Genomic DNA, 13,869 nt, shown 5'->3' with positions numbered 1-13,869 from the left:
AACGAGTATGTGGCTTGACATTGAGGGGGGTGTCGGGACAGGAGTAGACCGCATGGACTAGAAACGAGCATGTGGCTAGACATTGAGGGGGGTTTCAGGACCAGGACAGGAGTAGAGCGCTGGGAGTAGAAACGGGCATGTGGCTAGACATTGAGGGGGGTGTCAGGACCAGGACAGGAGTAGAACGCTGGGAGTAGAAACGAGCATGTGGCTTGACATTGAGGGGGGTGTCAGGACCAGGACAGGAGTAGAGCGCTGGGAGTAGAAACGAGCATGTGGCTAGACATTGAGGGGGGTGACAGGACCAGGACAGGAGTAGAGCGCTGGGAGTAGAAACGAGCATGTGGCTTGACATTGAGGGGGGAGTCAGGACCAGGACAGGAGTAGAGCACTGGGAGTAGAAACGAGTATGTGGCTTGACATTGAGGGGGGTGTCGGGACAGGAGTAGACCGCTGGGACTAGAAACAAGCATGTGGCTAGACATTGAGGGGGGTGTCAGGACAGGAGTAGAGTGCTGGGAGTAGAAACGAGCATGTGGCTAGACATTGAGGGGGTGTCAGGAACAGGACAGGAGTAGAGCGCTGGGAGTAGAAACAATCATGTGGCTTGATATTGGTGAGGGGTCAGGACCAGGACAGGAGTAGAGCGCTGGGAGTAGAAACAAGCATGTGTCTTGGTATTGAGGAGTGGTCAGGACCAGGACAGGAGTAGAGCGCCGGGAGTGGAAACAAGCATGTGGCTTGGTATTTAGGGGTGGTCAGGACCAGGACAGGAGTAGAGCGCTGGGAGTAGAAACGAGCATGTGGCTTGGTATTGAGGGGTGGTCAGGACCAGGACAGAAGTGTAGCGCTGGGAGTAGAAACAAGCATGTGGCTTGGTATTGAGGGGAGTCAGGACCAGGACAGGAGTAGAGCACTGGGAGTAGAAACGAGTATGTGGCTTGACATTGAGGGGGGTGTCGGGACAGGAGTAGACCGCATGGACTAGAAACGAGCATGTGGCTAGACATTGAGGGGGGTTTCAGGACCAGGACAGGAGTAGAGCGCTGGGAGTAGAAACGGGCATGTGGCTAGACATTGAGGGGGGTGTCAGGACCAGGACAGGAGTAGAACGCTGGGAGTAGAAACGAGCATGTGGCTTGACATTGAGCGGGGTGTCAGGACCAGGACAGGAGTAGAGCGCTGGGAGTAGAAACGAGCATGTGGCTAGACATTGAGGGGGGTGTCAGGACCAGGACAGGAGTAGAGCGCTGGGAGTAGAAACGAGCATGTGGCTTGACATTGAGGGGGGAGTCAGGACCAGGACAGGAGTAGAGCACTGGGAGTAGAAACGAGTATGTGGCTTGACATTGAGGGGGGTGTCGGGACAGGAGTAGACCGCTGGGACTAGAAACAAGCATGTGGCTAGACATTGAGGGGGGTGTCAGGACAGGAGTAGAGTGCTGGGAGTAGAAACGAGCATGTGGCTAGACATTGAGGGGGTGTCAGGACCAGGACAGGAGTAGAGCGCTGGAACTAGAAACGAGCATGTGGCTAGACATTGAGGGGGGTGCCAGGACCAGGACAGGAGTAGACCGCTGGGACTAGAAACGAGCATGTGGCTAGACATTGAGGGGGGTGCCAGGACCAGGACAGGAGTAGACCGCTGGGACTAGAAACGAGCATGTGGCTTGGCATTGAGGGGGGTCAGGAACAGGACAGGAGTAGAGCGCTGGGAGTAGAAACAATCATGTGGCTTGATATTGGTGAGGGGTCAGGACCAGGACAGGAGTAGAGCGCTGGGAGTAGAAACAAGCATGTGTCTTGGTATTGAGGAGTGGTCAGGACCAGGACAGGAGTAGAGCGCCGGGAGTGGAAACAAGCATGTGGCTTGGTATTTAGGGGTGGTCAGGACCAGGACAGGAGTAGAGCGCTGGGAGTAGAAACGAGCATGTGGCTTGGTATTGAGGGGTGGTCAGGACCAGGACAGAAGTAGAGCGCTGGGAGTAGAAACAAGCATGTGGCTTGGTATTGAGGGGAGTCAGGACCAGGACAGGAGTAGAGCACTGGGAGTAGAAACGAGTATGTGGCTTGACATTGAGGGGGGTGTCGGGACAGGAGTAGACCGCATGGACTAGAAACGAGCATGTGGCTAGACATTGAGGGGGGTGTCAGGACCAGAACAGGAGTAGAGCGCTGGGAGTAGAAACGGGCATGTGGCTAGACATTGAGGGGGGTGTCAGGACCAGGACAGGAGTAGAACGCTGGGAGTAGAAACGAGCATGTGGCTTGACATTGAGGGAGGTGTCAGGACCAGGACAGGAGTAGAGCGCTGGGAGTAGAAACGAGCATGTGGCTAGACATTGAGGGGGGTGTCAGGACCAGGACAGGAGTAGACCGCTGGGAGTAGAAACGAGCATGTGGCTTGACATTGAGGGGGGAGTCAGGACCAGGACAGGAGTAGAGCACTGGTAGTAGAAACGAGCATGTGGCTTGACATTGAGGGGGGTGTCAGGACAGGAGTAGACCGCTGGTACTAGAAACGAGCATGTGGCTAGACATTGAGGGGGGTGTCAGGACAGGAGTAGAGTGCTGGGAGTAGAAACAAGCATGTGGCTAGACATTGAGGGGGTGTCAGGACCAGGACAGGAGTAGAGCGCTGGAACTAGAAACAAGCATGTGGCTAGACATTGAGGGTGGTGCCAGGAACAGGACAGGAGTAGACCGCTGGGACTAGAAACGAGCATGTGGCTAGACATTGAGGGGGGTGTCAGGACCAGGACAGGAGTAGAGCGCTGGGAGTAGAAACGAGCATGTGGCTAGACATTGAGGGGGGTGTCAGGACCAGGACAGGAGTAGAGCGATGGGAGTAGAAACGAGCATGTGGCTAGACATTGAGGGGAGTGTCAGGACCAGGACAGGAGTAGAGTGCTGGGAGTAGAAACGAGCATGTGGCTAGACATTGGGGGAGTGTCAGGACCAGGACAGGAGAAGAGCGCTGGGAGTAGAAACGAGCATGTGGCTAGACATTAAGGGGGGGGCCAGGACCAGGACAGGAGTAGACCGCTGGGACTAGAAACGAGCATGTGACTAGACATTGAGAGGGGTGCCAGGACCAGGACAGGAGTAGAGCGCTGGGAGTAGGAACGAGCATGTGGCTAGACATTGAGGGGGGTGTCAGGACCAGGACAGGAGTAGAGCGCTGGGAGTAGAAACGAGCATGTGGCTAGACATTGAGGGGAGTGTCAGGACAGGAGTAGAGCGCTGGGAGTAGAAACGAGCATGTGGCTAGACGTTGAGGGGGGTGTCAGGACCAGGACAGGAGTAGAGCGCTGGGAGTAGAAACAAGCATGTGGTAAGACGTTGAGGGGGGTGCCAGGACCAGGACAGGAGTAGAGCGCTGCTCCACAGGATAGAAATCCGAACCCAAGCCAGGAAAGCTGATGGAGGCCACTTAAACTCTTCTATGGAGACTGTGAAGTTGAGAGTAACCTATGAGGGCGGGGTTACAGTATGTGGCACAGGTTGTTGGGGTCTGCACGGCAGCTCAGAGTGGCGTCTACCCTGCCTTCGCGAGGGTGATGGGAGCGTGAACTCTAGAAGGAAACACTTGACTTTTAGACCTTTAGCAACAAACTGTTCTGACATTTTTGTGATTTATTTGTCTGTTCTTGGGGCTGTGGCTGGACCCTTGTGGACCCACTCGGCTCATTGGCAGAGCAAATAAGCTTGGTTCAAGCAGGACTTCTCTTGAACAACAAGCCGCAGAGCTCCAGGATCACTGGTGGCCACGCACTGAGGTGGAATACTGGACAATAGACTGGAGGCGGGATCCCGGAGGTGAACCTTAGAGGAATTGGGATTGGACACTATGGAGAGGGTAACCTTACCATGGTTGTAAAGATACAAGAAAGAGTAAAGGGGGTTCATGAGGGATGCAGGGGGGTGTTAAATGTTATGCTGTTGGCGCTGTGTATGTTCTTAAAAACCAGTCCCATCTTTTAGATATAGAAGCAGACCTCTCCGTCATGACTTAGCGTTTGCAGAGGGGATACGCTTGTTAAGCTGACTCTATTCGCGTCTTAAAACTTCCAGATCCATATCCTAGCACAGGGGCCGTCTCTGCAGGATCCGTGGCTGAGCCCCAATTGCTACCGCCAGACGCCCCCGCCGTTTAGGCTCCCAGGAGGCGCTGTCCAGACTGGGCGAAGCCCCTTCCGGTTTAGCAATGGCTCATTCGGAGTCTTTCTCTTCTCATTGGTCGCCACAACACCGCACTGTCGTCCTGCGACACCGACGTCCAGGCTCTGCCGTAGCTGTAGGGTGGGTGGGTGGGAAAACGAAATCCTCTCCTGGTTGACGGGCGCCCGGCTGCTGGAAGAGCTGCAAGTGCTCCTGTGCCGGGCGCCCGCTGCCTATGAAGCCCTTGCCCCTCCCCTTTCCATTGTTGCCCCTCGCGGGCTTCCTGTTGCGCTTGGCGCTCTTCTGAAACTTCTTGCCGCCCTCTCCCCTGCCCCCGAGGGGGGAGGGGGGACGAGAGAGCGGAAGGAGGAAAGGCCCCTGCCCCGGTTATCGGGGTGCCTCCTCCATTTTCTTGCTGTATTTCCGTCGTCACCTTCATAACCTGGGCATTTGTCCATTAGTTAGGCCATGTGTATCACCCATTTCTCATTCTTGCCAGCCCCTTTCCTGTCCCCTCTAGTAAGGTGCTGAATGAGACATTTTCTTTTGGTTTGGCGTAACAAGGCCGCAGATTTATTTTCACATAAATACAACCACAGCAAACAGATCTTGAAAATAGTTCCAAAGATGTAGCGACTGCTCCTTGTCCTGTTTCCCCCTTTTATCCATGTCCATTGCAGGCCCAACTCCCCCAAGACCTTCGAGTCTGAGAACCGCCTGCCCCTGCAGGTATTTGCGGACTGGGGGAGCGCCGTTTGTTGGGGGGAAGCTGAGCCCCAATTGCTACCGCCAGACGCCCCCGCCGTTTAGGCTCCCAGGAGGCGCTGTCCAGACTGGGCGAAGCCCCTTCCGGTTTAGCAATGGCTCATTCGGAGTCTTTCTCTTCTCATTGGTCGCCACAACACCGCCACGCCAAAGGTGGGTTACCGCCCACCGTGGCTCCCCCCTTTTCCTATTTTGTAGTTCTAGCAGATCTGAGTACACCTTGCTGCCCAGTGCAACTCCGTCTATCCTCCTTTGACCAGGGATTTCACCTTTGCCGGTTGTGTCTGCTCTAGGGATACCTCCGTCCCCACCATCTTTTCCGTCATACCTTGACCTGCTCTCGCACAACCGGCTCCTGGTTCGACCACCGCTTTGAAGCCAACTGCCTCACCTTTCTTCCAACCATCCCTTGGTAGCCCCAACTCTCTCAACCCTCCAGACTTGCTATCCCCCTGCCCCTGCAGGCGTTTCTGGGCTGAGAGAGCGCCCTTTGTTCGAAGAAGCGGAGCCCTCGTTGCCACCACCAGACGCCCCTGCCGTTTTAGGCTCCCAAGGGGCGTTGGCCCGACTCCGTTCCTTACATAGTCCAACCGTCTCCTTCTTAGACACCACTCTCCCAACCCTCCATGCCTGATACCCACCTGCCCCTGCAGGTGTTTCGGACTGGGAGCGCAATTTGCTCGAGGAAGAGGAGCCCTCGCTGCCCCCACCAGACGCCCCTGCCGTTTTAGGCTCCCAAGAGGTGCCGGCCCGACTCCGTTCCTTGCCCAACCATCTCCTTCGTAGACACAACTCTCTCAACCCTCCGTTCCTGATACCACCCTGCCCCCGCAGGTGTTTTCTGGGCTAAGAGAGCGCCATTTGTTCGAGGAAGCGGAGCCCTCGTTGCCACCACCAGACGCCCCTGCCGTTTCAGGCTCCCAAGGGGCGCTAGTCTGACTCTGTTCCTTGCCTTGTCCAACCATCTCCTTCGTAAACACGACTCTCTCAACCCTCCGTGTCTGATACCCCTGCCCTTGCAGGTGTTTTTGTGCTGAGAGAACGCCATTTGTTCGAGGAAGCAGAGCCCACGTTGCCACACCAGACGCCCCTGCCGTTTAAGCTCCCAAGAGGCGCTGGTCCGACTCCCGAGTAGTGGAGTCTATACCTGAGTCTACTGTACATACTGACTTGTATTCTGGATCGAAACTTATTCCCCCTTTTGCCTCCTAATCCTGGTGTTATATTGTTTCAACTTAACTGACCGCCCTTACACAAGCCCCAATAAATTGCGCTGTGTATTAGTCTCCTTCGTGGCCACCTCTGCAGCCCAATAGATAGCCTGAGCCATCTCCCCCGCATCAGTGTCCTTGCAACTACCCGGCCATGCCGTGTTAAGGGACCCCCCCCATGCCCCAAACCTGGACAAACTACCTTGTAGGGTATGCCCTCTTGTGCCTCCACCTCGGTGTATCAGCCACTGACCTGAGTGACCCAGCCACCTTCACCCCCTGGCCAATTTAGATATGTGTCCCATACCGTGAACCTTAGAATCTGGCCAGATATGGCTGCCTACCGGGGTATCCATCTACCTCCGTACCCTTATTGTCTCCCCGGCCTATTCCCCCCTCCTTTCCCAACCTGCTTTATCATTTGGAGCATTGGCATGAGGATCAGTTCTCTATAACGCACTTAATACCCGAAGGTTTCCAAGCGCTGACATGGGATCGAACTAGTGTTGCTCTGTGTCTTCTTGCCTCCAAGGCGAGATTGCTCCCCCTGAGCTATCCTCCGGGGAGCAGCACCTCCTCTCTTAGCTATCGCTCCTATGCTCTATTTACTCAAACTAAACCCAGGCCTTATTTCCATTCAGTGCCTTAACCATACTAAGCACAAATGCCCCCATGAGCCCCCCCTGCTGACTCCGGGCCCTGACCAACTGCCCTCTTGCATCCGTCCAGCCAATCCCAATGGAGCCAATGTGAGAGACCCGGTCCCCTCAACCACACCAGCGAGCACTGAGCCTATACCATACTGTGCATAGCCAATTGACCCTAAGCGAACCCTCATACGTGAAAAGCTCGCCATTTTACGTCCCAAATGCACATGACACCTGCCTATACCGATGTAAGTAGTGAACTGGCCAGTTATATTACAACAGCAATATCTTTGGTGATCCCATGAACTACTGACACCTGTGAGGAGGGGCCACCCCTTCACGCAACCCTGCGCCTTTAAAAAACACTTGCGTACTGGTTCGTTACCACTGCCCTGTCATAACCTAAGGGGGGGAGGCGACACGCCTGCCAGTACTACCCTAGCTTGCTGCTGCTACAGATCGAATAGTAAAATACCTCATCGTTACCTTAAACTAAATCCCTGGAGCAGCAAAGTTGCCCCTGAAACGACTTGTGTATAGGCCTGTTACCGTCGCCCTATCCTAACCCAAGGTGGAGCATAAAGTTGAGCAACACTGCCCCTTCATACCTGCACCTGGAATGTGAATTCCCCCGCACTTTGCTATTACATCCCTGTTCAACTTCCTGGCCCACATTCTGTGCCCATGTCGCACCATTATGCAACTCAGTCCTGCCATCTAGCCTCGTGGTGCTTCCTGGTTGCTGGCTTGCGTGCTTGCGACTAAGCGTGTTGGGTTTGGCCATATTTCCCCCAAGACCCCTTTGTACGTAAGCGGAGCCTGACCCAGGATCCCCAAAAAGCTTGAAAACCTCCATCTTGCAACCGGACATGCGGCACGGCTTCCGACCGCGAGCGCCGACTTTCACCTCGGCCGCAACAATCCCTGCGTGTGTAGCCCCCCTGTGGTCGGGCAACCACCACCTTAAATCTGTAAAGCTCCGTCACGGAGCAACCCCCCGTAGCCGGGCAACCCACTAAAGATTAAATGGCAAACACTCCCTCATCCTTCACTGCTGGAGAGAACAATTTCCCTGCAACATAGTTCAACCGCAAGCCGAGCCCATTACTTATAATACCTGTTTGTACAGACCTGTTGAACCGCACCTTTACCAACCGCCCTTTACCATCTGCGTGGATCCGCCACTCCACACCCTGTAGCCTGGCCACACCCTCCATCTTAGTGGTAAAAACTCATCTTCCCCCCGCAGCTGAAGAGAACAATTTTCCTTCAGCCTCGTTCAAACTCGAAACCATGCTCCTACCCGGCACTACCTCAGACCGCAGGCGTCGCCTTTAAACACCGTCTTGTTTTTTTTTTTTTTTTTTGCGGGAGGCCATTTGAGGGAACCCAGGCGCTATTGCGTTTAGTGTAGACGTGGCGCGCGGGGTAGTTGTGGATACCTGGAAGCGACGCGAGCAGATGTTCTCACATCTGTCCCATGTGGGAAAGCAACTAGGCACACTGCGGCTTGGCTCAGAAACAAATCGCCGGGGCGCCCTACGGCGGCCGCTCTCAATGAATCAAACCGGTAAATTAGGTCACAAAGCGTGCACAGAGCTGGCGTTTTGCCCCCGCTGGCTAGTGCCTGTTAGCAACAACTCTCCCCCAACATTGCGATATCGTTGGATACGAGCAGCATACCAATCTTGCCACACTTGTGTATATGCGCGTTATAGATGCCATGACATATATCATGTCCATGTTGCGCCCTCTCTGCGTGCGCTGTCCTTTGCTCGCATTAGTCTAATGCCTGCGCTGACCACCCCCTCATCCACCTTCTACCAAACTTGCCGCCATTGGCCACGAGGTCAATGCCCTTGCCCCTTCTGCCCTGGCTTCCACATCCGGCCCGACCTTCCCATGGCGCGGGCCTCTCTGTTGCCTGTTATCACCGCCGCACTCAATGTTCTCCTCCCGACCAAATCGCCATTACGCTTGACACCCCCCATACGTAGCGGAATAGATTTATTTATATATATATATATATACACATTTGTGTATTGCTTAACGATGGCTAGTGCCTGTTACACGACTCTCAAACATTGAGATTCATAGCACTAGAGCCCGCATAGCGACCCTTGTGTATCAGCATTTCGATCTCCGTACTGCATTCTGCCCGGCCATGCATTATAGCCTCCACCTGAAATATACATTTTTAGTCAGCCGGCCCGTTTCAACCATGAAACAACAACGACACACCAACCACTGGATTAGAACTCAAGCCTCCTGCAGTGCAACGCCAAGTACTAATCACTTGCGCCACCGGTCTCCTGATCGCCCGCCCCGGCAAGTAGCGCGGCGACTGCAAAAACACCCATGGCCCCTTTATGCTAGCTAGTCAGTATTACCCTGCACGCAAGGGGGGGGGGCACCCCAACTGCTCGAGGCCCACAGGCGCCTGCACAAAGCTCAACCACGCTAACAAAACAGTGCTCATCGGTGCAAGCGTATTTAACAACAGACTACTTTCCCGACCCCCTCTGCAAGCGACTGCCTACTTCGACTCCGCTCTTGTTTTATGGCACGCCGCCATTACCCACGAGGCTGTCCTCCTGCCCCGCATCATTAAACACTTATTCCTATCCCTCTTGCTTCCAGACATATAACTTATCCCTATATCATTATTAGCCATTTCCCCTGAGGTTGCCAGCCTCCTGTCGCCCCTACAGTGCTTGGCCTCTTTGTTGAGCGCCTCTCTGTTTGCCCACTACGAACTCACCTCTTGTTTCTCAGGACTTCTTCTGCCTCATGCACTGGAGCACTGTACCCACTGGACTGGAACACTGGCCTCTTTTCTTGCTGTATTTCCGTCGTCACCTTCAGTATCTGCCATGGGGTTGCAAGCACTTTTCCAGACCTCCTTGGTTCCAGGCATGTGCCTGATGTCCTAACCTGGCCAGCTTCCTGCTGAGCGGTGTGTAGTGTATGCTCCACTTGGCAATCTCCATAATGGGCTCCTGGTGTTTTATTCCATTGGAGCGAGCACTTAGCAGGTTTAGGGGTGACCCCGTGCATACACGCCTGTGACCAGTGCTTGCTCTGCAGGGAAGAGAAGATCAGCTGTGTTGTTCTTTGGCTGCCTTGGTGTTCGTGCTTGCAGAATAAAATCGACATTTGGGAGCTGCCACTGCCCAGCCCTATGTAGCTGAACTCTTAAGAATTGTGGGACGAACTACCTTGCTCAAGGTTTCTGTGATGAGTGCATAGCCCGCGTCTCTTGAAAGGCTAATTACTTGCAGCTGACGGGTGTTCAGCAGTGCAATGATGGGGGAGAATGAATCTTATCTGGCTGGAAGACTGCTACATCTGTAAAGATTGATGTCTGGATCACAGAAATGCAGCATTTGGCGGAGATGGGGAGAGTGCTATATAGAAGGGAAAGGAAACTTACACTGTTTGAGAAGATTTGGGGGGAGTTTCCCCTCAATGTACTAGATTGTGAACCTGGGGTGGGGGGTTATGTTGGGGACTTTATTGAATGTACAGACGATGTTGTATATAGTTCATTTCGTCTTGTTTAATCCGATGATTTTGTTTTTTGTGTATTTGTAAACAAAAATAACATTTTCAAAATAATTACTTGCAGCTGTTGAGACACTTGTTTTTTAATAGGAAGAGGCAACTCTTCTTGTTAACTGACAAAAAATGAACCCTTTAAGAAAAGGGCCGCTGCACCCATCTGTTTTTTGCCCATTTATTAAGAGCTGCAGGCCTGCCACAAATGTTCCCCAGGGTGATCCTGCTCTCCTGAGGGTATCAGGTAATATATCCCCATATATATGGTCGCCGTATATAATTTCGCCGGGAAAAGGTCGTGGCGATATTATATGGGTGACCATATATATGGGGACAGGGGCAGCAACAAAAAAAAAAAGGCTTTGGGGGTTGCAGGGGCGTCCCCCGCATGTTCCATGCAATAATGTCACCACAAAAAACTGCCATTTTTCAGCGACATTTTTGCATGGCGATATTTTTGAGGGGACATTATTACATGGAACCCTCCTGAGCAGTACTTATTCAATGAGTGTTATAAGGCTGATGAGCTGCATCGTGCACCCATGCCACGGGACTGATCTGCCATGGCACTACAAGCCTGCAAAGGCCATGTCCCCTTGCAATAGCCCCCACCACAACGGTTCCTGTTTTACTGGCCTCAGAGGGATGTGGGCTTGCTGCCTGAAACACTTATCCACAGCCCTTTTTCTTCAGAAGTTCAATTCTCACTTTTGTACTCATTGTGTTACCATCAACAGGAGGCCCATCAGGCTCCGTTCCATCAGACAGGTGACGACAGCCCAAGCCCTACAGGAGTACAGGTCTGCCATGAGTTCCCCGGATGACCAGCTCAATGGTGCTCTTGTTCTAGGCTTCGAAAGGACTCTGCCTACGCACATTAGGACTTGTGTCCTGCAGAGGACGCACAGGTCTTTCCACCAGGCGCCTTAACCAACTGAGATGGGTGTAGATGGATGGCCATTCTCACCTGCAAGGAGATTCCATGATCAGGAATGAGATTTGACTACAGACCAGTGTGTGAAGACCATCTGTAAATGCAGGAAAGCCATTACAGATCACTGATCGCAGGTGGATTTCTCATGCCCTCTCAAAGGCTTAGCATGCCTCCTCTTAAATAGGTTTTTATTTAAATCGGGCAATCTCCATCTGTCGATCATTATAAACTGACTTTTATCCTGAAGAAATCAAACTGATTGAATGCTCTGCCTTCTTTTCTGTCTTCTGTCTGTAGGCTAACCGCTGATGAAAAGTACCTCATTGTGGCGCAGCTGAACATTAACCGCCTGAACGTTGTGGCCGTGCCACCCATTGGCACCATTGGGGATTGCCACGTAGTAAGCAGGATCCAGCTCGCTGATGGTGTTCGGCCACACCTTGTGGATGTTGATGTGAAAACTGGAGCTTTTTATGTGGCAGAAATTGGGTCTGAGCAAGTGCAGAAATATATACCACATAAATGAGTGAACTAATAATGCTTATGACCTCTTTCTCAGGTTCCTCGCTGAAGTCTTGAGTACTTGGTTCTAGAATTGCCAAATATTTAATGAAGAAGCTAAGGGTATTATTACATGCCCAATGTGGATAGTCTCATGCTTTAAGTCCCTCACACATGTGGGGGAGTGTACCAATGGACCGGTCTTATAGCAGGGACTTGCTTCTAATAGCAGGCTCAAGACTTGCACATAGTGGGCCTTTTGGAAGGATTACCAGCCATGTGCGAATATGACCATTACATGGCAAATCTGCCAGGATCATTTGCGATTTGAAAGTCGTGCGCTTTACATTGCAAAGATTTCAGCCTGACATGTATGTTGTGTTCACAGCTTTTCCCGTTTAGCTGGAAAACAATAGCTGTTGCGGTTGCTGCCCTGGCAGTTCAAAAAAGAAAGCCAGGTCATTCTGTCTCTGTTTTACTTTACTGCATTGTTGCTATCTAGACCTGTTAAGTTGTTGGCTCCATGTCTCTGAATTTGCCCACAAGGACCTGAGTGCCCGGTCATTAGCATCATATATCCTGGGTATGTGGTCAAACAGTGCTTTAAGTGGAGTGACCTAAATTATGGGTGTGGCCTGAAATGTCCCAGCACAGGACAATAGAAAAGAAAAGCTGTTGGGTTCATTTTTTTATTGTCTCGCACTGGGGATTCGAACCCGAGCCCTGCAGCGACAAGCCAGTGTCACATTGCACTGTGCTATTCTGTAGGTGCTGGATTTCTTTTGTTTCATGCAATAGACTGCTTGACACATAGTCAATTGAATGAAACAAAGGAAATCCAACACCTACGGAATAGCACAGTGCAATGTGATACTGGCTAGTCACTGGGGGTGCACAGATTCGAAACCCCTGCACAGAAAGAAAGCATGAGCCCCAGCTCGTGCCCCGGTCCACTTAAAGCCCTGGGGGTCAAAGAGTGAGTGGGTCAGACAATATTTGAGGACCATTCAATGACTTCTGGTGTAGAGGGCTGATTGTGTGACCAGTAAAACTCCTCTCCCTCACTTACTGAGGAAACTCTGGGCGTCCGATTCTAGCATATCCCTTCTCCGCACCTCAGAATACCAAGTGCTCACATGCTTGTTCAGTTCCCAGCTGCAACTGATACCTGTCTCTCCGGAGAGCTAGACAGGGGCCGATCACTGAATTGTCTAGATATTTGAAGTTAATGTTTGTTTAGCCAAATCCTGAAATGTCGAAATAGTTGATGCCGGCCCTTTCAGTGAATTGACGGATTACTTGAAGCTGGTGTATATTGATCAAATCTGTGACTCTACGTTTAAAGTTGATACTTGGTGATTGAATCAGTAAACTTCCAGAATCTCTGCAGCTTGTGTTTGGACTCATTTTATTCTTGAACCGTTGGCCATCGGTGAATTAACATAGTTTTTAATGATTGCATTTCAGGTTAAATTGCTGCAGGTGCGTGCTGAAGCCCAGGCTGATTTTTGTATTGGAATTACTGCATGTCGCTGAAATCCAAATTATTATTAAATATGTCAGGTTGATGATAATGAATGTGGATTTCCATAAATAATACATGCCGTATTGCTATCATTCTGTTTGAATTCGTTTTAATATATTTGTGGTCCTTTTTCACACTTATTTTTAGCATGGAAATTGATTATTTCAACTGGCTCCAGAGTGCACTTGTGCCAAAAGCATAATTTCAGTCCATTCACTGCATTACTTGGCAAAACTGCGCTGCAGGCAGCCACCTCTTTATCACCTCCGAAGGTCCTGTCACATAACATTATTTAGGTTTACTACTAAATGTGTACAGAATTGTCAAAATAAACCATGTCTGAGTTACACTAAATGTTGCTGGAATTATTTGTTTGCTCGTTGGGATTATGCTCTGGGAAAACTTATCCAAAAGAAAGTGCCTCTCTTGAAAGTAGGGTGTTCCTGCTTCCTACCAAAACAGTCTTTCAAATGGATTGTTTTCCTCCCACATAGTCCTCATTTTATGATATCTTTGTTTCCATTTTCAGCTGCTTCGGAAAAATGGTTCTCTCGGCAGAGGGTACTG

At 51.6% G+C, this 13,869-nt stretch overlaps 1 protein-coding gene across 3 annotated transcripts in view; it reads left to right on the top strand.

Moving 5' to 3' along the window:
• Positions 1-13,656, top strand: part of NHLRC3 (NHL repeat containing 3) — a 257,537-nt gene extending 243,881 nt beyond the window's left edge. For 2 of the 3 annotated variants that reach the window (XM_069621947.1, XM_069621945.1), the window contains one exon: positions 11,574-13,656. In XM_069621947.1, the coding sequence (XP_069478048.1) occupies positions 11,574-11,802 (229 nt within the window). In that variant the 3' untranslated portion in view covers positions 11,803-13,656. The remainder of the gene's footprint in view (positions 1-11,573) is intronic. The other variant, XM_069621946.1, reaches the window with a different exon arrangement.
• Positions 13,657-13,869: the final 213 nt, after the last annotated feature.

This window comes from Ambystoma mexicanum, chromosome 5q, assembly GCF_040938575.1.
Source record: "Ambystoma mexicanum isolate Mex_15411 chromosome 5q, UKY_AmexF1_1, whole genome shotgun sequence".
NCBI lineage: Eukaryota > Metazoa > Chordata > Amphibia > Caudata > Ambystomatidae > Ambystoma > Ambystoma mexicanum.
The sequence above is the reverse complement of the archived record's forward strand: the minus strand, read 5'-3'. Positions and strand labels throughout refer to the sequence as shown.